This window comes from Zootoca vivipara, chromosome 4 (assembly GCF_965207765.1).
Source record: "Zootoca vivipara chromosome 4, rZooViv2.hap1.1, whole genome shotgun sequence".
In the NCBI taxonomy this organism is placed as follows: domain Eukaryota; kingdom Metazoa; phylum Chordata; class Lepidosauria; order Squamata; family Lacertidae; genus Zootoca; species Zootoca vivipara.
Window position 1 is genome coordinate 12,218,321 of NC_142587.1, and position 23,972 is coordinate 12,242,292.

The following is a 23,972-nucleotide window of genomic DNA, read 5'->3' on the forward strand; positions in this document are numbered from 1 at the left end:
GATAGGCTGCATTCATTTTCTTAAGTGCTGCTACATTATGCTTTCTGGCTACGTTTGCATGAAACCCTTGAGTCTTCCCTTGAGTTGCTTGTCGAAACCACTCTCAGCAAGCAGTGAAATATGTCTGAGTTTATTGTCTGTCTTTGTATGATGGGTGTGTGTGCCCATTTTATACTGCATAAGTTGTATAAAACTTTTACAGGGCACTACAGGCAGCAGCAGCAGCAGCAGCAGCAGCACTAATGAGCACTTCCAATTGCAGAAGGGCCACTCTTGTTTTAAGGCAGGGGTTCCCAAACTGTAGTCCATGGACCACCAATGATCCGCATTCAAGTGGTACTTTGCATCTCCGCATACTCATGAGGATTTTTAATTGTGTTTTTATTGCTTCTTTTGTATATTGTATTTCCTTGCTTTGCAATTTGAATTCAATGGAATGCAAATTCTAATACAATAAAATACAACATAAGAATTAAAAGAAGCAATAAAAACAGGTTAAAATCATACAGCATATTGTGCAGTGCATTACAAATACTACAAGAGGCAGGAAAATCACTAATTGCTCCGCCAAGATCATCAGAAATTTTCATATACTCCATGGAAATAAAGTTTGGGATCCACTGGTCTAGGCAAATATTGCAAATGATATTCAATAAAAAATGAGTCCAATACCAAGCAATCTTTATTATTATTATTGTTGTTATTAAAATTTGTATACTACCCTATACTGAAATATATACAGTGGTGCCTCGCTAGACGAATTTAATTCGTTCCACGGGTCTTTTCTTATAACGAAAAATTCGTCTAGCGAATCCCATAGGAATGCATTGAATTTTATTTTATTTTGCCCATAGGAACGCATTAATTGAATTTCAATGCATTCCTATGGGAAACCGCAATTTGCTAGACGAATTTTTCATAAAACGAATTTGTCTAGCGAGGCAAACTCTGCTAGAAAAAAGCTTTCGTTAAGCGGAAATTTCCTTAAGCAGGGCATTCGTTAAGCGAGGCACCACTGTACTGTAAATAGATTGCACACACACATCCCTAAGTAAGAAAATTAACTTTGTATATTTTATGAATTTGAAGGAAAGAGATTTATTAATTGCTAAGATTCAGGTTTCTCACAAAGTTCTACGGTGAACTTGATAACCATTGGGTAAGATTCAGGTGCAACTGTAAAAACAAAAAAAACCCTTATTCCTATGTGTAGCTGCCATATTAAATTCTGCATTTATTAACCGTGAGTGTACATCAGTGAAAGAGTCTTCAGTATCAAATGATAAATTTCCTTGTAAGTGAGGAAGAAATTAGAAGGAAGAACCTCAAAGGATGCTAAATTACCCTTTATTGACAAGTATATGAACACAGGTAGTAGCTGAGAAATTTTTAATTACTTGCTTACTGCATTATATATCGTTGAGTTCCCAAGAGGACGAAACCCACTTCTCTTTTATCTGTTTAATGTGTGTTTCCACAAACTAGTTTTTTAAAACTTGCATGCAATTAAATCTATTCAGAGTACAGTAGACCAGTGTTAACTTTCTTGTGAGTGCTCCCTCTCTCTCTCTCCCCCCTAAATGATTGTGATAAGATTTCCAGTGTATACATTTTCTTACTAATAGTTCAACACAGACTGTAGATACCAATTCTCAGTGCTATTTTTCTAGAAAAAGAGGTGCCAGAACTTACCATGAATCCCTCCCTTGTTCTCTTATAACGGCAATGACACCCAACTGAGAGGTGCCGGAACTAAGTTCCGGCAAGTTCCGGCTAGAAAAAAGCCCTGCCAGTTCTTCGTGTGGTTTTCTCTGGCTGGGCATACCTTTAAGTGGATTTCAGTAATGGTTGACAAGCTTCTCTGAAAGGCAGTTTGCTCACCTCTGCTGGTCTCACCCTGCAACAGAGCTGCTTAGATATATTCCAGCCTGGGATAACCAAAGTGGTGCCTTCCAGATATTGCTGGATTGCAACTTTGCAATGAATGGCTGGTTAAAGATATTTTAAATGAATAAAACAAATTCCCATTATCCCTATGCTTTGGCTTTGCTGGCTAGGAATGGTGGGCATTGGAAGTCCAACAGCACCCTTGTACTATAGCCAAAACCCAATAGATGTGGCTGTCATTTAAAACGATGGTCTGTTTAGGTGTTTGACCCCAGACCTTAAACTATTTGAGCAGTGACAGCATTGCTCCACTTCAGGAGGTTGCTGCATCGCAGAGACAAGAGCGATCCTAATGAACTTATAAAGTTGAATCCTGGGCAATGAAGAAGCAAAAGCAGACAAGTATGGAAAAAAAAGTTTGGTCTGGTTGTTATAAGATTGAAAACTTAAATGTGGGTTCTCCCCCCCCCCTTTACAATAATTTTTATTAATTTTCAATTATAATCCAATAATAGCCTCATTATAACAATACCAATTTACAATACACTTATTAATACCAATTGTTCAAATACCAAATTATATAATTTAGATAAAGTAGCCCCATACGTTCTAGAATTGATGGCTTGTTAATTTGCTTAATTTCTACGTTCCAAAATCTTATAATTTCCATTCCATTCCAGTCATAATAATAATCCCTTATACAACAACTGCAATATTAAATGATTTATAAAACTACAAGCAAGGAACTCAAACTATATCCTTGTTCTTTCTGTGTGTGGCAATTATTCTGTCCGTGGTGTTTCTTTCTGTCCTTGTAAGATGTTATGACTCCCCCCCCCCAGTTGTTGCTGTTATCCATCATGTATTTGGCAGTGCTGAGTGGGGTGGTGGTGTTAACCATGGTTAGCACATACCATGGTATGAACCCAGTCTATGCTTTCAGTTCAACAACCCTGGAAAAGTCTGTTGTGAAATGAATGCATACTCTAGAGCAGCCGTCAGAATCTTTTGCAATGTGTTGTGCAGGGCAGGGTTCCAAGGGAAATTTATCAAGTATTCTCTGGCAGACAAGTCAATGAAAGTGTTCCCTGAAGGGAGAAAGACTATAAAGTGCTTCTTAAGCTTTGAAAATCCTTTTTTAGCACCATATTAAGTTAGACAAGAGAAAACTTTAAGCAGTAACACTGTTTGGCATATCAGATAATATACTCTATTGTTTTACTTTTGTCTTACAAAGAAATTACAACCCCTCTTTATACCTTGCCTTTTTGTTGAAATATCTGATACCTAAGCCGAACACATTTATTTTTGAGTGTTAACAGAGTCACACTGAAGTTGTTTTTCAGAAGTAAGTCCCATTGTAGTAAATGATACTTACTTCTCAGGCAAGTGTGTAAAATAGAGGCCAGGAACTTCAGTCTTTCCCACATAGCAGAGGTAACAAAGAAGCACTTAATGTGCTTAAGACGTCAGCCTTACAGCCATGTGAGTATGTTGTCATCATGTAACTGGTTATAATGTTTGGTTTTAATGGTAACTCTGGTAATCACTTCTGTGTTTCAGTGGATCAATGACTTAGAAACAGATCACATCTATGACAAGTGGCCTACAAGTTTCCAGGAACTTCTTAAACCAGCATATGCAGGAATGATGCGGCAGATTCGGCGCAATCTATATAACATGGTATGTATTAGGGGTACTGGCCAAACTTACTTGTTTTTTCGTTCATTTTGAGATTAAGGTCTTCTGCGTGGAGGTCACGGAAAAGCCCTTTGCCCTCCCCACCCTCTGGGCAGCAATCCACATGTCTGTGTATGTCATTTAAGATTGTTTCACTTGGTTGTGTGTAAAATATGCATAGCTGTGCTGGTGTATCTGTGAAGATTCTGAAAAGGCGTAGTTTGCATCTGACTAGAAAATGGATATGATAAGACATCTTTAAATGTTACTCTCCTGGCAGCGCATTCCCAAGTAGCAAAAGCTTGGAACTGCAGGCAGATAAGATCAGGCTGGACTTGGAGGACCTTGGATAGTTCAAAGTACCATACTTTTACATGTACAGTGGTACCTCAGGTTACAGACGCTTCAGGTTACAGACTCCGCTAACCCAGAAATAGTACCTCGGGTTAAGAACTTTGCTTCAGGATGAGAACAGAAATTGCGTGGCAGCAGCGGTGCAACGGCAGTGGGAGGCCCCATTAGCTAAAGTGGTACTTCAGGTTAAGAACAGTTTCAGGTTAAGAACAGACCTCCAGAACGAATTAAGTACTTAACCCGAGGTACTACTGTATAAGACTAGGTTCCCCCCCCCCAAAAAAATGGCGCTTAAAATTGGGGGGGTGTCTTATACACCGGTAGTGCATTGGGGGGGGAGTGTGATTGGCTGCTGCCCAGAAATAAGGGATGTCTTACACATGGGGGCATGTTATACATGGAAAAATATGGTATATACTTTTTTCTGTTATCAGAATGACAGCTTTTACTTCTCTTTTGCCAAACTGCACTTCCTGGGCTCCACCTCCTTTCTCAAAAGTGGAATCTTCTGGCTTGGGAACCTAGCACTCAGTTGCCTCTTGGTCAGCGGCCAGCTTGTGTATTGGCCCGACCTTATGATCAGGCACTAGTCTGAAAGTGGGCAGCAGGAGAATCTATTTAAGGAAATATTGTTTATTGGCGTCTTCATTCAGGAGGCTCTGACCCAAGGGGCTCCTGACTTGACAGGCTCGGGTTGTGCTTTGCTGGTCGTGTTGATCCACCTGGTTTCTCCTCCACTGTGTCAGAAGTTTGGCCTCTGCTGGGGTTTGGGACATGACATAAGTGCTTTGTATAAGCTGCCCTAAACTGAAGTTGCAGTCTGTATGTGTTTTATTCATTCATACCAAGATAAGCAGCCAGAAAATTGGAACCATTGAACTGTAAAATGCACGTACCTCATCAGTTTCATGTTTGTGGGCTGATCTGTCCCGTGCAATTGCAGCATGCGGCCCTCTGATTATTACAGCATCTTCTGTACAGCTCAAGGAATTCCTGATTAAAGAGTTTACCATTGTGGTATGGGATTTGGCTACATGGAAGAGGCATCTCTTGTGCCACAACAGGAACTTAGGAATCAGCCCACTGTGGTCCTGAGTATCTATGGATATTATTGTTCTAATACATAACTGAATTTATACACACACATTTTATCTGAGATTTTGGCAGTGTGTTCAGCATTTGAGAACCTCTTTAGCTTCTTATTTACTACCTGCTGAAATCATAACCATCAGAGTTGATTTCCAAAAATTCTAAGCTTATCCCAGCAACATGTTCAGAAAGTATGATAAAAGTTAGGCTTCTTTTGACTGTGAAAGCTTCCATTGCACTTTTAGAAGCGAAATGTGAATATGAATTTCTGGGATCAGCAAAAGCCCTCAAAATACCTAATTAATACACTATCTCATGATTCAAGTCTAGATGCCATCTTCTGGGATAAACAACCTACATCATTGCCTAACTGCTGCTAACTTAAATAAAGTAGTTGTGTGGAGACACACACACTGAGAGCAACTCTTGCTTGAGCTACAACTGCCATGCTCCATATCCTTTCTGTTAGTGTGTCACAGAAGAAAGCGAAATTAAAATGTGCACCTCTATGGCTGATTGGCTTTTAGACACTAAAACTCAATTTATCCTTCCGTTCTTCCTTGTGATTAGGCTTTTAATATAAGTACACTTTACTGTGAGAGAGCCTACTGTTGTCTGTCTGGAATACTGCATTAAATCCTGATGCAGCTAACACGACACAACTTATTTCTTTTTAGCATGGTAAGTTCATCCTTGGCCAAGCTGATTGATGACTGCCTGCACATATTTGAAAAGGTTGTTGCTGAGAGAACCAAAGCAGTCACTTTGCTAGCCAGATTGTTGTGTGTTGATGTCTGTGGCCAAATGAGTAATATGCCATTGTAAGAATTCACCTCCAAAGGTTGAAACTCTTGGCTCCTTAATTTAGGCTCAGCTTCTTGGCTTTGTAATGCGTAAGATGAAAAGTTGCCATCTAAGATATTCAGGAGGAACAACAAAATGAAAATAAAAAATACAGCAACCTAGAGTAATAACTTTTCCAGGGTGTAAAATATTTGTAGACAAAATGTAGATATACATATTTTAAGTATTCTCACCACCCCCTGCAAAAGTGGCATTCATCAAAGGTTTGCCGCAGGAAGCGGTAAGCATATACATTTTGGGAGGTTGTGAACAAAATTCAAAATGACAAATCTGCTACTGTTTATCACCCAGATTTTGCTACAAATGCATAAATTCTAAAGTTGCATTCAAGTATATAAATAGACTTTTATCTTTCCATTTCCCCTAGCCATTACTAGGGATGTGCTTACTTTTTCCTGATATCTTTGAACTAGTAGCTCTCACTGAAGTGATAAGTCTGTGTACCTTTTCACGGTGCGGATGACAGTACAGTGTAACCTCTGGTTACGTGCCGTCCTCCTTACGCATGCTTCGGGTAACAAGCTCCGCTAACCCAGAAGTAGTTGCTCCTGGTAGCGAACTTTGCCCCGGGATGCGAGCGGATGTTTTATGTTATCAGTGCGCGTGCAGCGGGAGGCCCCATTAGCGAAAACTCACCTCAGGATAAGAACAGTTTAGAGTTAAGAACGGACCTCCGGAACGAATTAAGTTCATAACTGGAGGTACCACTGTACACATTTTGGGAATGTCCCTCATACAAGAAAATTCTCCACATAGCCTACAAGTACGTCAGGTGATTTTGCTGGGCTAAATGTCATCTGTCGGATATCAATATTTTTTGTGGGAGATAATTCAGTTGTGTGAGCCCAAACTTGCGGTCTGGCATCCTACAGTCTAGAACAGATATGCTGCCTCAATGTGTTGCTTTGGGCCTCTTAAGTCTGCAAAGGAAAACTGCAGAGAAAGTACAGGGAATGATATTGGGCCTAAGGATTCTCTTCTCCCGTCAGGTCATCTTTATTGATCCAATGCAAGAAGAAGCAGCTCACTTCATGAAACTTGTCGAAGTATTCTACTTTCAAAAGGTGCCTCTTAGGTAAGTTGAAATATGGGCAGATATGTTTCTTATACATGATGGTGTACACTGGCGTACAGTCTGTGTAAATGTCATGTGTGGTGACCCTTGGGGCCTTGTGTGTTCATGATTATTTGTGCTCATGATAGGGTAAGGGCAGTTAAAATCCTTTGAATCCTTTGTTTAGTATGGCAGCACCTGCACTTTGGATCTCCCCGCCTATTGAGACCAGGCCTTCACTGAACTCTTTTTGGCACCTGTTAAAAACATTATTTCCAAACTGTGTCGCGGCACATTAGTGTGTCGGCCGCAGTGTGTAGGTTTGTCCCCATACATTTCATTATTACAATTTATATACCGTGTTTCCCCCTTTTTAAGACGGAGTCATAATATAAGCCATGGCAGGATTTTAAAGCCTTTGTAAAATATAAGACATACCCCGAAAATAAGCCATGCCTGCAGGGTCGGCTCCCAGCAGCGCTGGGCATGGGAGAGAGGAGACTGAGCAGCCACTGTGGCATTGCGCTGCCAGAGACTCGCAGCCACTGAGGAGCTTGCGGCGCCGGGGCTTGCAGGCGGCTCTCGCCTTGCCGCCCTTTCTCCTGCTCCCGGGGGAGACGTGGCTTCTATTCCCCATTGCCAAGGAAACAGCCCGGGGGAGAGACGCCAGAGCTGAGGCGCCCCCCGCCCGCGGATCCCACGTGCCGCCGAAAACGGCAATGCTTAGGGCCCCCCACTCCTCGCCCGAAGTGGAGTAAGGCCCCCCGAGCGGTCCAGGGCTTGCTTCCGAATGCGCAGGGACAGGACTGCGCTGTTAAACTCTTTGCAAACTCCTTGCCCAAAAGAAAGCTGTCCTGCAGAGTGCCGGATCGAGGAGCCGGTCTGCAGAGTCAGCGCCCAGCAGCGCGGCGCTGGATTGAGGAGGCGGTGCTTCGTGCGGAGCTGCTGGGCGCCGACCCGGCAGGCCGCTTCCTCGATCCGGCGGCCTCCCGGGTGGGCGCCCAGCAGCGCCGCGCGGAGCACCGGATCGAGGAAGCGGCCTGCCGGGTCGGCGCCCAGCAGCTCCGCACGAAGCACCGCCTCCTCAATCCAGCGCCGACCCGGCAGGCCGCTTCCTCGATCCGGTGCTCCGCGCGGCGCTGCTGGGCGCCAACCCGGGAGGCCGCCGGATCGAGGAAGCGGCCTGCCGGGTCGGCGCCCAGCAGCTCCGCACGAAGCACCGCCTCCTCAATCCAGCGCCGCGCTGCTGGGCGCTGACTCTGCAGACCGGCTCCTCGATCCGGCACTCTGCAGGACAGCTTTCTTTTGGGCAAGGAGTTTGCAAAGAGTTTAACAGCGCAGTCCTGTCCCTGCGCATTCGGAAGCAAGCCCTGGACCGCTCGGGGGGCCTTACTCCACTTCGGGCGAGGAGTGGGGGGCCCTAAGCATTGCCGTTTTCGGCGGCACGTGGGATCCGCGGGCGGGGGGCGCCTCAGCTCTGGCGTCTCTCCCCCGGGCTGTTTCCTTGGCAATGGGGAATAGAAGCCACGTCTCCCCCGGGAGCAGGAGAAAGGGCGGAAAGGCGAGAGCCGCCCGCAAGCCCCGGCGCCGCAAGCTCCTCAGTGGCTGCGAGTCTCTGGCAGCGCGATGCCGCAGTGGCTGCTCAGTCTCCTGCTCTCTCCAGTGTCCAGCACCGGCGCAGCTGGGCACCGACCCTGCAGGCTGCCTCCGGAACCCAGCAGCAGCAACGCTGGCTGCCGTAATTACAGTTAAAAAAAAATTAAAAAGACACCCCCCGAAAATAAGCCATAGGCTTATTTTCTTGGGTAAAATAAATATAAGACGGTGTCTTAAAATGTGGGAAACACGGTATGTGTCCGTATCTCTTATAAGGGGTTAGTTTAACCTCCGGTTTGCCAGTAAAGCTGAATTACTTTGTCACAAAATGATGCATGTCTGAGAAGTGTGTCACCAACATGAAAAGTTTGGAAAGCTCTGGTTTGGACAAACCTAACCAGATGCTTTAAAAGTTGAGATAATTTTAATCCATTTTAGTATTTTAACTATGTATGTTTTAAAGAGGGGTTATGGATTTATCTTAATTGTTTTATCATTGATTTATTCATTCATTCATTCATTTTAATATACCGTATATACCATCCTATACCCGCAGGTCTCAGGGTGGTTCACAGGATAAAATGACAATATAAAAACACAGAATATATAATCAAAATAAAACAAGAAACTACCAAATCAATCCCCACCCACCCCAGCACATTTTAAAAGGGCATTGGCTATATAAACCAGTTAAAAACAATTTTAAACATTGTTTTTTAAAGAAATAAACAATTAAAAAGCAGTTTAGAAGAATGTAAACAGCTTTGATGGGTTCCAGGGTTTCTATATAATTTTCTAATTCTGTCCAGATAGCATTTGTAGTAGTTTTTTTTGGGGGGGGCAAGGTGCTATGGAAATGTTAGTCAGCATTAAACAACATTAAAACTTTCCATACTTTAACCAGGACAGCAGTTGCAAACAGATTACATGGGGTTTAGGTGTTGTAGTTGCGTTTAATACTGTAGAGATGAAACAAGCTAGACCCCCCACTGGGCCTTCCACCTTTGAGGTTTTCCACAATCAACCAGTGCATAGATTGTATTAGGGTTAGTGCATATGTATTATTTATGCGAAAAGGAGATGTGCAACCCTTGTCATATAATCTGCTAGAGATCTGATTGCATTGCCAGAAAATTAAATAATGGCCTTGACAATGGAAGGTGCCATTGAGAACTCCATAGATTTGATGGAAGCTTCCAGAAGCACATGTGACCAGAAAGCTAGATTAGATGAAGCCTTGATCTCTTCTCACAGTACTTTGTTTTATCAGTGGGGAATTGTTGATATTACTTTGGATTTGTTCTCAATGGAATCACCATATAAGACTAGTTCCGGGTCCAAGGACCCCTATTCAGTCTGGAAAGCTGTGCTTGATATTCTGATTTAAAATGCTTATTGCTGCTGGCGGATGGCACAAGCAGAATTTCACAGTAAAGATGCTTAGGAACTACCAAGTACAGACTTGCAGAGAAGACTTAGCTAAAGTTAGGAGGGAAAGGATACCAGGAACTTTAGAGTCTAGTTAAAAGGGCAGGAATCTTGGCTACTGGAGAATTACTGTGCTGATATAAAACTGTTGGCATCAAGTGAGATCAATCATAGATGTTCAGGGGGAATAAGGAACGCAGAGTGCCAAGTTAGTTAAAGGCTGAAAATGTGCGGGCATTTTTTTTTTAGCCTTAGAAAAGGTTATTTATGTATGCAACAACTGCGGCCCATGTTTTGTTAGCCTCAAAATGGAAAATGAGGGAGGTCCCAACCAAAGAAGATTGGCAGCTTAAGTTGACAGAATATGCACAACCTGCCGACTTAACGTATAGAATAAGAGAACAAGAAGAAAATACATTTAAAGAAGATTGGAAAATGTTTATTGAATATGTGGAAAATAATTGTGTACAGCTGAAAACGGTGGCAGCATTAAGATAAATTCAACAGTGTAAATAAGTTTTGATGGATGTAATAATGGAAAACTGATTGGTATAGTTTCTGTAAAATATGCAGGGATATAAGATATGCAAAATGAACCATGGAAAGAGAAGAAGGGAAGTCACTGATATATTAAGTATGTAAAATGTTTATCTGAATTTGTAAAACAGAAAATATAATAAAAATCATATTAAAAAAGAAAATGTGCAGACGTGATTTTGATAGTGTGGTTTTGAATAGGACATGGACATCTGTTTTGAGAGGTCAAGGTAGGAGATAAGGTTTCTCAGCAGAAGTAAAGATCACGTTAAGACCTGAACCATCAGCAAAATCAGGGATAAAGGATGACCTCAGGGGGAGGGTCCAGTTATTCCGGTATCTGTGTTTGATGAATTGGAAAGCTAGGAAGTTTACTTCACGAATGACATGGTGAAGGCAATTTGTTGGGACAAATTTTCTCTACTTCAGAACTATCTTCTTCTAGAGTGAAGTCCCATTAATCTGGAAAATGCTCTTTAGCGTGTATGAATATCTATTTATCTCTATCACTTAGAATATTTTCTGTAGTAGGAAACTATGTTTCTTATCCAAAAGATTCTTTTGTATTTTTGATATCTTCTGGTCAGCAGTCTAACTAACAGGCAAAATCCCCCATGAACCTATAGCTACAAGAGAGCTATCTGCAGTCAGATGTCATAATTGGATTGAGCTCACACTCTCAGAGGTAACCCTAAATTAAAACCTTTCTCTAAGCAGGTCTAGGCAATCTAGTCCTCCAGTTTACCTCTTTCACTGCCTGCACAGTCAATGTCACTAATGGTAGATGATTTCATAACAATTAAATTGCTTTTATATGCTGTAAGCCACTGTCACTCACTTTAATATTTTGAATATTGCCAGTTTATTCTTGCTATTTAGATTCACATGCAACGTTTCTAATCTGCTTTTAATGTGCTTTTGTAGAATGCTGCAACTCTTACAGAATTTTCATTTTTTTTCTGAACAGAATTGGGTTTGTTTTTGTCCTAAATACTGATGAAGTCGTTGACGGAAACAAGGATGCGGGTGTAGCTTTATGGAGAGCTTTTAACTTCGTTGCAGATGAAATGGATATCCCTGCAGCTTTTACTGCCATGACGAGAGTTAGTGCTTGTAAACTATTTTTAAAACAATACTTTTTTTTCAAGGTTACCTGTATTTTTCTGCAGATACAAAGTAGCCACGGGGCATACTATTTAAATGCATTTTTTTAAAAAAAAATACTTTTTCATAAAACATTTTGTTCTCATCGTTGCCAAGCTTTCCTGGTGGGGCGGGGGTGGATGCAGATCTGTGAGCCTTTGGGCACAGATCTTAGCCTGAATGGGCCAAAAACATAAAATTCAGCTCCCTGCTTCAAGATAGAGATGCATGCCCCCAACTCAGTGGATGCAGTTGAGACATATAAGCAGGAAGTCTCAGCTAGCTTCAGATGACTCATGCAAACAGAGAAATGCGGCACAGTTGAAAGCAAAGGAAACCTACGGAATCGCTAGGCAAACCAGGGGTGTGTGTGTGTGGAGGCAGATTAGAATTTCCTTACTCTTAACCCAACTATGGTTAAACTGGAAAACATGGTACCGAATTCAGGTGGATAGTAGTAAAAAAAGAAAAGAAAGAGAGATGGTGAATTCAATGTTAGGCATTATTATGAAACATATTTAGCATCCATCCTTGAATGCTTTTGCCAGGCCAGTAGGAGGCTGTGTTTGTTTTTGTCTCCTTGTCTGGCCCTGCCCACTTTTGGGGTGTGGACCACCCATTGCTGAAATGCAACCCACTCACCCCGTCCCGCCAAGAGCTTTCCACACTAGTCATCTGGTCCTCGGACCGAAAGACTTCCTGACCCCCTGGTGTATATGGCTTCTGCCCACCAGTTTGGGATTGTTAAGGATAGAAACGCTAAACAAATGGATTTGAGAGAGTTGGTGCACTCCTGCTTAACAGGAACCCTGGAGGAGGAAGGTAAATTCCAGGTGCTTAAGCGTGGGTTAAAGCTGAAGCTCGCAGAATAAAATCATGAAAAGGTAGCTCTTTAATTTTATCTAACACTCTCATGAAGCCGTCAGGATTCCTTGCTCCCAAAGCTGTTCTAGGGAGGCTGTCCTAGAATTATGTGCCAGTAATAGAAATCTCCCCATTTCTAACCTAACTTTATTAGTGGCTAATTTATAGCTATGAGGTTTTATGCCTCCCTACTTGTCTTCCCTTAAATAGCTCTGATGGCTAAGCTGTGATTTTTCTAACATGACTGCATATTTAGCAGTTTACTCATATTTCTGGGCTTCTGGAAGAGAGTAGGCAACAAGACAGCTTTATTATGTAAATATTTGCTTTGCTTGCTTGACGCATTTCATGGCTGGGTACTGGAAGGATGTGAGATGGATGCATGTAATTGTGCAGAAAATAAAGGGTGGTTTTATTCTCTCTCCTGAATTTCTCCTTTTCCCCTAAGTGCCCAGAAATGCATATGATGGATGAGTTTAAGAGTGAAAGTTCATTGAAGTTTAATTGGTGGAGGCATTAAAGTGTGCCGTCTCTTGGTTACTGCTGAAAAACCCGGTAATAAAATGAGCTAGATGGGCCTGTGATTGGGCAGCAGGAGCCTTTAAAATCCACTTGCAGCTTGGCAATAAAAATTTAATATAATATGAATACATCAGTAGAATGGGTGATCACATTTCTTTATCTATTCCTCTCTCTCTTTTAATTAGATGTACCATGAAGTAGAAGAGGGAGGTGTACTTTCTGTGGGGCACGTGAAGCGTTTTCTTGTCACAGGATTTCCTCATGCTGACTTGCAAGATATCTTGGGTGTCGATTCTGATTATGATGAGAACAGACAGGTAGGAACAGAACAGAGTTGCAAGAGGATGTACAAAAAAAAATCATTTTAAAAAGTATTGGGTGGAAAGCACAAACCTACGGGCATTGAATACTGAGGTTTTGGAATATTAGATGTTTGAGGAGGTACAATATTTCACTTCCCACAATACCTATGCCACAGAGTCTGGAATATCGGCAAAGCGACATTGATGCTGTAATGCAGGAAACGGCCAGGATCAGATCTGTGGATGTATCTTCTAAAATGAGTCATAGGCTCTGTTGTTTGAGGGTCAATAGGGAAACAGAAAACAACACTATCCTAATACATTTTACAGGCAGCAGTTCTGTTCTCGGTCACCTGGGAGGCGTGTCCCATTGAGCTCAGTGGGACTTGCTTTTGAGCCACTATGCGTAGGATTGTAGTGTTAGTCATCCTGAATCCACTTCTGTAAATTCAATTTGATGCTTGGCTTTGTAAGCAAGCAGGGAAGGCAGATAAGGCAGCTATCATTCAAAACAGTGGCGTTACCTTGTTTGACTTGCCTGTCATGAAATCCTTTTTCACCTATGACAGTGCATGTTCAACCAGTTTTCCATATTTTCATCAATGCATTGATTTGAAAGAATAAATAAATGAAGAATTCTAATGTTGTCAACTAATCTGCAGGTCTAAATGAAATCCCCAGAGGGTTGGATTGAGAAGAAGTTAGTTAAACCTAGTTATCATTGAAATTTGTGTTTGTGTTAGTCTTGACTTGTCCCATTGATTCCAGTGGGAAATGAGTTCAACTAACTTAACCTGAATTCAACCCAAAAACTGTTAATGCATTGTTTCAGAAAATCATGTTCTCAGCCGGCGATTGCCAGCCTTTAAAATAACTGTTTGAAAAGTTGTAAAGGAATAATAAATCACTTTGCTCCTCACCTGCCCCAGCAAGCGATGCATAGATGTTTGTGTTCATTTTCTCTTTATATCGAATCACTACTTTTCCACAGTCAGCTCTATATAATTGGGACACCTTTGCTCCATCTAGGCAGGAGCAATGTTTTATAAGAAGACTGGCCTGGGTCCATTGCCTCAAGCTCTCTTTAATGGCGTGCCCTTTAACAGAAAAGAGATGAATCTTGCAGAGCTACAAACCTCTCTGGTGAAGATCATGGATGCCACAGAGTCCTTCCAGCGGGCAGTGTTCTTGGTATGTTTAGCATTTTATTTTATTTTTAAGCAAATGCTCAATGAAATAATGGCTAGTAGATTGCTTAAGTTGTGCTTATGTTCTACATTTTTTATAACGAGGCGGTTTGGAATTAATCTTGTGAAAACCTAAATGGCATCATTATTTTAATTTGCAGTCATGATTTTGAAACCTAATGTATAACTATTATCCATGCTTTTGAATTTAACTTAAGCCCTTGTTAATCCTTGAGATGCTTGGAACCACAGTATGAAGACAAATATTGCTGCAAAAATGTGGACTGGATAAGAAGACACCCCCCCCCATCCTTTTCTTTAAATGATTGAATAATTTGTGTGGGTGTGATGTTGTAACCACCTTCCTGACTTCACCTTTTCCTTCCTCAGCTTTTTCTTCACAGTAACCTCTGTCTTTTGCCCATTCTAGTCATAATAATAATAACAACAACAGTAAAAGCCCCATTTGCCTTATCTGCTTGGCTTTTTCTTGCCTTCCCTTCATTCCTATTCTCCCTGTGGTCGTTTTAGCAGAAGGCAGACGTGGAGTACAATGGATTTTTTTTTTGCCCTTTGCAAAGCTCCTCACAACCCGCTCTGGATCCACAGCACTTGGTTGGAGGTGTGTGTTGTACTGGCACCCCAACACCTGCTTGTTGCATCTCTGGAAAGGGAGAATGACGTCAAATTTGTCCACAATTTCTGCCTCTGACAGCTGCATTGTAGCTTGCAAGGCACTTGAAAAGGGCAAGCACCTGGAGCTAGCGGAGCAGCAGCAGGCCATTGCATTCTTGTGCAAGCCATTAAACCTTCAGAGCAGGAAGCCAGGTGATCCCAATACATTGGGGGGGGGGGGAATGAATCATTAAGAGCCAGGCTTTCTTAGGAGTATCTGCTTGAAGCTTGTTTAAATGCTTGTTTCTTTCTTCATCTGATAAGCAGAGAAGATACCTGGAGAGGCTACACAGAACAGTGTGAGCTCTTAAAAGTGCTTTTTCTGGGAGAAGTTTCCTCTGAACATGGGGACAAACTTTGACTCCTTCCCACCCTCCGTCTCCTTCTGAACGTGATGGTCAACCTAAGGCTGTTTTGCTGTTAACTTCCAAACATAAAACCCTTTGCAAAATTATATAAGCAGGTGTTTTCTAAGACTCTGCTTCATAGATGGCATTCTTCCCTGGAGAGAGAAGAAATTGTTCCACAATCTTCTGATCATTGTGTGCTGATTTCAGACAACCTTATTACCGACACCAGGGGCTGACCCACGTGACTCAATTGTTTGTCCAGAATATGATGATGGAGACTGGGTTAACGGGTCTCAAGTTAAAGATTGAGGGGGTCTCAAGTTTTGCATCACCTCTTTTTATAACTCCCTCTATATGCCACTGCTATTCACAACTCTGGCAGCTCTTCCTCAATAGCCCTTCTGCAGAGCCCACCCCAACGCCACTTAAGGGAGCAGGAGTGCTGGCTGAACCCAAATCCATTCTAGCCTCTGTTCCATTTTTTTAAAAAAATAAAAGGATTCACCTTCACTATAAAAAGGCTGTCTTTGGCTAACGAGTATTATAGTCTCTAGAGCCTGAATTTATGGACTCTTGGAAGCTCCCAGCAGCTGACACCCCAGTCTCTAGTCTCCAAGTTTCTCCCCCACAAAGCTGGGGATGCTCAACTGAAAAACGCCACTGAGGGGGAGGCAGGATTTCACCTTACACAGCATCCCATAGAAGGTCATCAGGACTTCATCAGGATGAAGAGTTTGGACTTGATATCCCGCCTTTCACTCCCCTTAAGGAGTCTCAAAGCAGCTAACAAGCTCCTTTCCCTTCCTCCCCCATAACAAACACTCTATGAGGTGAGTGAGTCTGAAAGACTTCAGAGAAGTGTGACTAGCCCAAAGTCACCCAGCAGCTGCATGTGGAGGAGCGGGGACGCGAACCCAGTTCACCAGATTACGAGTCTACCGTTCTTAACCACTACACCACCCTGGCTAGGTGTCCTACATTTTTCATGCACTGGTAGCTCTTTTATTTAGCTCATTTTTAAAAATCAAGATAGTATGCATTTCCCCCCGCCTTTTTAGTGCTGGTATAAAATTCCAAAGCAGCCTTTTCAATTTTGGTGAATATGCAATCTGGATTATGGGAGCTGCCTACTTCCAGCAAGTTCTCTTCCTGCTTTTGACCACAAGTGGGAGCGGTTTCCCACCCCATTGACCTTTTACAGGCACTGGTACTTTTCAAATACAGTCATACCTCGGTTTAAGTACTTTCAGTTTAAGTACTCCGCGGACCCATCTGGAACGGATTAATCCACTTTCCATTACTTTCAATGGGAAAGTTCGCTTCAGGTTAAGTACGCTTCAGGTTAAGTACAGACTTCCGGAACCAATTGTGTACTTAAACCGAGGTACCACTGTAGGTACCAATAGAAAGATCTAAAGTTATTGAGTGGTGCGGAAACTGAACAAACCTGCTGTTGTTTTCCTTTCAGGGCGTGCTGAATGACCATACAAACGCAGTAGACTTCATCATGGAGCAACAGAATGTAGTTTCACATATACATGACAAGATTCTTGATCCTCAAAGAAGATATTTGAACTTCGCATCCCCATCAGGTAAACCCAAGTACTGCTTCTTTTCTTTTTGTGAGTCCTAAGTTTGATTTCATATTTGATATTAACAAGTCACGTTTTAATTTTTGCAGTGCCTATAGATACAAACGATTTCTCAACTTTTTCCTTCTTGGACTCTCAAGATAAGACTTTTGTTATTTCAGAAAACATGAAGTATGTTACAAGGAAAGGTACATTTTGTTTTTGTTTAACTGTTATGTAGCATTAGCCCTGAATTCATAGAGCAATATCTGATGCAAGCTGAATGGTTTACCAAGATTAGTTATAACATTGTATTGTTGCTTTAAGCTAGGTAAAAAACCCTCAAATATACATTCAATAATCGAAAATCACGCTTTGCACATGCGCAAAATGGCGCTTCGGGTCGCGTTCGGTTTATGAACTTTTCGGGTTACGAACTGCGATCCGGAACTGATCGCGTTCGTAACCCGAGGTATTACTGTATGTAAAATGAACCATGGAAAGAGAAGAAGGGAAGTCACTGATATCTTAAGTATTTAAAGTGTTTATCTGAACTTGTAAAACAGAAAATTTAATAAAAATCATATTAAAAAAGAAAAGAGCAACATGCTTCAGAAAAGTTTTACAGGCAGTAAAACTTAGCTTAGTTACAAAATGGTGAAAGTTCCTAAATTATCGGTATAAGAACTCAAGAGTGGCTTGTGAGAGCCATGTGGTTGGGCTGGAGCAACCACCTCAAACCTCTTCAAGTGCTGAGCTTCTCAAGTAGACTGGGAAGAACAAAGGCTTGATTACCTAGTTCCTAGGTGAGGGGAAGTGAACCTAGGTAAGCCTGGCAGGACAGCTTACTCTATGGTATTAACCCCTTCATGCATTGATTAGACTTAAGCATGTTAGTTCTATGAGACTGGGGCATCTGTTAACGTCGTATCGGCCACATTCTGTTCCAATGTGTGCAATTGATTTTGAACACGAATTTACAACTGGTTCTTAAATTGGCCTGGTCAAGATATAACATTCCCAGTCAGTGACAATTGCTACTTCAGTTGGCGTGCTGTGCACTTAGTGAGGAGATGTCAGCTGCACAATACTTCTGCCTCCTCTTACATGGCATTCCTCCCTTTGTAGAGCTAATCAGTTTGGCATTATATTTGTGCCAGCAATAGCACTTAAGAACATAAGCCTTCTGCAGTCATTTCTCCCTACTGTCGTGCAATGGGGAGAGTGGAGCCATGCTCAATGGCCGTTCTGGTGCATCCACCCCTTGCCAGCTGCACCTTGGGGCTGAAGTTCAGAGCGTGCACCAGCTCCGAAGATGATTTAGAATTGTTGAATCACGCGAGGGGCCTATGCATGTAGACTAGGCTATCTGATTCAGACATTCAGTCCAGTTGGGGCAGCGTCCTGCCATCTCCTTGCTGTTTCAGTCATATGTCACATTCTTGTAAGAACATGGGGTGAGCGGTGCTGCCCCAAATACTTACTAACATATTTTAAAATAGCTCTGTATACAACAATCCATAGTTCTGTTCTGTCAGTGCACTCTTGTTAATGCACTTCCCTTTTTATTTTATTTTTTATTTTTAATGTTGAAAAGTGAAAATGTTCGATCTGGGTTCTTTTCTTTTTTTAGATGAAGATGTAGTATACCCAGGCACCATATGGATCGTTGCTGATTTTGATAACCCAGATGGGAGGCAACTGCTTTCAAATGCGCTGAAATACCTGGTCAGTACCATAAAATTCCTGTGTCCACATAGTATGCATGTAGCGGGGTAATCTCTCTCAGCAAGACTCTGAAGAAGGAGGGTGATGGAAAATATAAATAACGGCAGTAGTATTTCATCACTATGGAATGGGTCACACTAACCTAATGTTTTATCTCCTTTCCATAAAATAAAATAAAAAAGTTTTAAGGAAATGGGCAAGCTTGTGGAAATATTAGCTACTGAATAGTTCTCAAAGCTGGCAAGGACTTGGACTAAAAAAGCCAAAGAGAGTTGGAAGAAATAGGCCAGAAGAAAGATGCTGACTTCTTTTGACATCTCTGTATTACATGTAATGGTACAAGCTCATTATACGCATGCAATTTACTATGTCAGCCCGCAAACCCTTCATTTAGCAAGAGTCTTTCTAATAAGGAAATGTATGAGAATCTCCCTACCGAGGAGTGAATACCCATTTCTGCATTTGGGATGGACCGAATGGTTGCCTAAATAAATAAATTTTAAAGTAACTGACACTTCCAGAGTAAATAGCTGTCCTTTAAATCTGGTTTTACTGTGCCAAACTGATATTTTCCCCCCAGACTTTCATAATGTTCAGGAAAACAGCCATTGCAGCCTCCTGCTCTAAAAGATAAGCTGGCATATTTTAAGTTCGATACAAACTAAGGTAGTCGTGCTTTAGTCACATTTGTCTTTGTTGGCTTGATTGTTCAGAATATACCACCTTTTATATGCTATATAAGAATTGAGGTCAGTGATTAAATTCCATGGGGCTAGTTAATTGTGACCATCATAAGTCCCATTGATTTCAATTGGGCTAATATATAGCTAACTTTGTCTGGACCCAACGCTATATCTTGGCTGCTCCCACTGGAACAGTTCTGAATTCTGCTTTAAATGCATGAACTGTCCATAAGGTTAAGCCTTTTTGATACTTGATACAGGGAGTAACATAAATTCTACTCATTATTGATGCAGAGCAGAACTCCGGCATATAGTTACCGGTAGCAGAGTAAAAACTTAAACACGTTGCAGGATTCCCAAAGAAATAGACCAGAGGCTATTGATATTTCATCCAGCAGAGCTTTACTGCTACTTAAGGCAAATAAGCATAATGACCACAAATCCAATACATTCAGGATTGGCACTGTCCATAAGAAATCCAGTTGCAGCAGACTTATCTTAAACTTACTATAACTTATAATATGACTAAAACCTTAACACTAAGCATACTATATACAGAACACCACACCAGAAGGAAAGAGAGATAGAAAGTGAAACTCAGGCTCCTTCTGGTTTTTCTTTTATAGTCCTTGGCAGAAAGAGAGAACAGAACCAGTTTAAGCCCGCTGTACTCAGTTTCTCTGAAGGAATAACCCAAACATCATGAACCTTCTGCTTGTTTCTAGAAACTTGGGTGTCAGGTAGAAACTTCCAGCTTACACCAGTTTCTTTCACACACAGCAGCTTCCAGAACCCTCTTGAATTAATTAGAATAGGAAAGATCTTTACACATCAGATCAATACTTTCTGTACCAAGAAATGCAAACTGAGAGGGAGGCAGACTATAACAGTTCTGCCCTGCTTGTAAACTTCCTAGAAACTTGTGGCTGGTTGAGATCAGATTGCTAGACTACATGGACCCTTGGTTCAATTCCATAGCCTTATAATGCCATTCTCAGAGTCAATTCACACTTCAGCAGCAAGCCTGTTTATTGTGTGTACACCAATATTTGCAGTGGCAAACACAACAAAGTGTAAAAGGGAGCTTATAAACCCACACTCAGCATATACTGGGGAGCCACAGCCAATTGCTCTCGTGTTTTCAAAGCATCTCCCCATCAACCTTAGCTGCTTTGAAAACATGAGAGTTGATAACAAGGAAAGGAGAGGCAAGGGTACCGAAGGATGAATGTGTTTAGGCTTCACTCCAGTTGCAGATGCAGACTGACAGGCTTATCAAAAGGCTTCATAGGAAAAGTGGGTTATGAGAAGGGATTTGAAGGGAGAGAGAGTGTGAGTTGGTGGTCTGGGAGGGACTTGCAGGCATTAACTGTAATAATAAGTAAACATGTAACGTCTATCTGTGTCTTACAGAAAACTAGCAGTCATGTACAGCTTGGGGTTGTGCATAATCCTGCGTCGAAAATAACTGAAGATAACACTGTCATTGCAAGGGCAATCTTGGCAGCTTTTCTAACTCAGAAAAACGCTAGTCTGAAAAACTTTCTCGGTCGGATCCTAAAAGAGGACACGGCAAGATCTCTTGCTACGGGAACTAAAATCAAGACACTTCTTGTTCCGGTTAGTCGTTTTACTCCCTTTACCCTCTTCACATTTGCAAGACAGCGGAGTAATGTTAAAGGAGGGTCCTCCTCATTTGGTGCCATTGCACCGTGAATTCAAGGAGAAACTGATTTAAGTATTTGGAAGTGCTGTTGCCAGGCTGGATTTGACATCCAGTCTCTCTTTGAGGGAGATGTTTTAGCTTTTCTGACCTGGGAGACATCTTTTACTTTTCTGTTCTAGGGCATGAATAACGATGCGTTTGAGAAGAAGTACAACACGATAGGTGTCGATGTGATTCAGGCTCACCAGATATTTTGTCGGGAGGTTCTTAAGTTGCTTCCTGGGCAAATGGCTGTTGTTAGTAATGGCAGGGTAAGTAAACAAGTAAATTCATTTGTAGGACTAACTTCACTCAGCTTATTGAAAAAGCCCAGCTCTTGCTATTTTTTTTCATCTCACTGGCATCTTCTTATCCACCATTCCAAACCAGCAGTAGTGAACCTCTGGTTGTGGGCCTCATTTGGCACAGAAGGGTCCTAATTTTACCTGCACAGTCCTAAGCTTCCCCAAACCATACCCACATGCCCCACACCTGATGTCACATATAAGGCTTTGAAGGAAGGTATAGATCTGGCTCCTTTCCGTAAACAGACACTGCTAAATGGCATCTGCAAACTTCTGAGCCTTTATTCACAGAGTTTCATTTCACATCACCCAAAGGACAGCATTTCTCTTGATGTCCCAGTTGCATTGTTGAAACGTCCTGCGGGGGTTGAGGGAGGTCAGGATTCAGGCTGCTGGCTGGATCCACTTCCCCACCCAAACACATTATACTTGGGCTTGGGGTCCTATTTTTATTTATTTATTTCTTGAATTTATATACCGCCCTATACCCAGAGGTCTCAGGGTGGTTCACAGAACAAGGTCAATGTAAAAACCACAATATATGTAATCAAAATAGAAACAACAACCCAATAACACCCCCCACCTAAAAAAAGAGTTACAATTTAAAAGGGCATAGGATGTCAATTAGATTAACCAAAGACCTGGTTAAAAAGGAATGTTTTTGCCTGGCACCTAAAGATGAATAATGAAGGCGCCAGGCAAACTTCGCTGGAGAGAGCATTGCACAGACGGGGAGCCACTGCAGAGAAGGCCTGTTCTCATGTTTCCACTCTCTGGACCTCTCAAGGAGGAGGCACACAAAGAAGGGCCTGAATGGGTCTTCGCCACTCCAGCTAAGCCCTTAATCTGAATGAGTCCAGCCGGTCTCAGCACCCAATCTATATGTTTGTTAGTCTCACTTTTCACCGAAACCACTTGACCAATTGCGTTCAAATTAGGACACAACATCACATGCGAATATGCGAGGGTTTGCATACCGTTTGCGTAGATAGATGTCACACCTATGGCAGGTAAAGCAGGTAAAACCCACTGTTCCTGAACACAAAACTCAGACAGCCGGGGATGCTGGGAGCACAGGAGAGGTTGCAGAACAGCGCCCTCTAGCGATGGCTACACTGGTACTGCAACTAGGAAAGCTTCCCTCTCCACAGCATCTTGGCTCGGCTTTGGAGACTGGGCCGAGGGAGCGGGATGAGCCGGGGGTGGGGGGAGGAGGGGGCGGGATAGGTCATGGATCGGGACACAGTTGGGGGAGTCACAGGGATGAGCCGGGGGTGGGGGGGAGGAGGCAGAATAGGTCATGGGTTGGAACAGGGTGGGGGCAGTCACAGCGATGAGCCACAGGAACGCGTGGCCGGGCCAGCTAGTGGTATATAAAAAAGGAAAGCTGCTGACACAGCACCATTTACTTCTGACTTCCTTGCCTCTTCACAGGGAAGTGATACAATTATATACTCACCTAGGATTCAGCAGGTCTAAGAAGGTGGTGACCTTGACAGGTCAGCGGTCTTGTAATAAATGCAGCCACTGTCTACAGTGAGACTGAACCAGTTTGGTTGTCCAGAATGGAAATATTCCCATGCCTGAGTGTGGAGTGGGCTTACACAGAGCATTAGTGAACCGCCTAGCTGCCAAGGCAGCACTGTGTCCTCTTGCCTCTGGATCAGGGGATCCTACCCCATGGCTGATGATGCTCCAGCACATTACACTAAAGGCTCTACAAGGGGGCAAGGGGAAAGAAGCACCAGTGCCATCGTCACACTCGCTTTGTCATCCAGACACAATATGAAAGAGTGCATGCAAAATGCGCAGAATATAACATGCAAGTACTTTGAGCTTCACTGGCAGCTAGGCTCATTCTAGGTACAGATGCTGATTTGAAGCCTTGAAAAGCAAAATGTAGCATTCCTCCCCCATCCCCACCAATGTCTTGATTTGTTTGTAACAGGTAATAGGCCCTCTCCGTGAAAATGAACTGACCGCAGAAGACTTTGACTTGTTGGAGCAAGTAACGCTAAGTAAGGCAACAGCGAAGGTCAAAGCCCTGGTCAAGGAAATGGGTGTTGGCGGTAAACGGTAATATTTCATTTGATTGTTCTTTATATTAAAATATTTTTGTGGGGTTCTCTTGGATTATAGCTAGACCTTTCCTCACTAGCCAAGGCAATGCGACTTTGGACATTCACTCCTTTAGATCCAAATCAATTTGACATTTTGCATTTGAGTCTTAGCATCTTTTGAAAGCCTTCAGAGTGTTATGGTGACACTTCCTTGTATATATTTTAGGGGGTAAATGTAGCTGATAAGATTGTTCGCCTTGAAGAAAAAAACATTTTTTTCCTTTTCTTTAGCGGCAGTAATTTAGCAATGAAAGTGAGTGCGCTTCTTTCTTCCTTGCCTAAAAGTGATGTCCGCCGAGATATTGACTTTCTCAAAGAGAAGCACAGG

The 23,972-nt window shown here is 42.3% G+C and overlaps 1 protein-coding gene across 2 annotated transcripts in view; it reads left to right on the forward strand.

Annotated features, from left to right (window-relative positions):
• Positions 1-23,972, forward strand: part of UGGT2 (UDP-glucose glycoprotein glucosyltransferase 2) — a 79,235-nt gene that overhangs the window by 31,337 nt on the left and 23,926 nt on the right. For both annotated transcript variants that reach the window (XM_035114477.3, XM_035114476.3), the window contains exons 13-24: positions 3,451-3,570; positions 6,864-6,949; positions 11,457-11,592; positions 13,204-13,335; positions 14,350-14,511; positions 17,001-17,124; positions 17,214-17,312; positions 18,737-18,831; positions 20,928-21,134; positions 21,360-21,491; positions 23,473-23,600; positions 23,876-23,971. In XM_035114477.3, coding sequence (XP_034970368.2) covers positions 3,451-3,570; positions 6,864-6,949; positions 11,457-11,592; positions 13,204-13,335; positions 14,350-14,511; positions 17,001-17,124; positions 17,214-17,312; positions 18,737-18,831; positions 20,928-21,134; positions 21,360-21,491; positions 23,473-23,600; positions 23,876-23,971 — 1,517 coding nt within the window. The remainder of the gene's footprint in view (positions 1-3,450; positions 3,571-6,863; positions 6,950-11,456; positions 11,593-13,203; positions 13,336-14,349; positions 14,512-17,000; positions 17,125-17,213; positions 17,313-18,736; positions 18,832-20,927; positions 21,135-21,359; positions 21,492-23,472; positions 23,601-23,875; position 23,972) is intronic.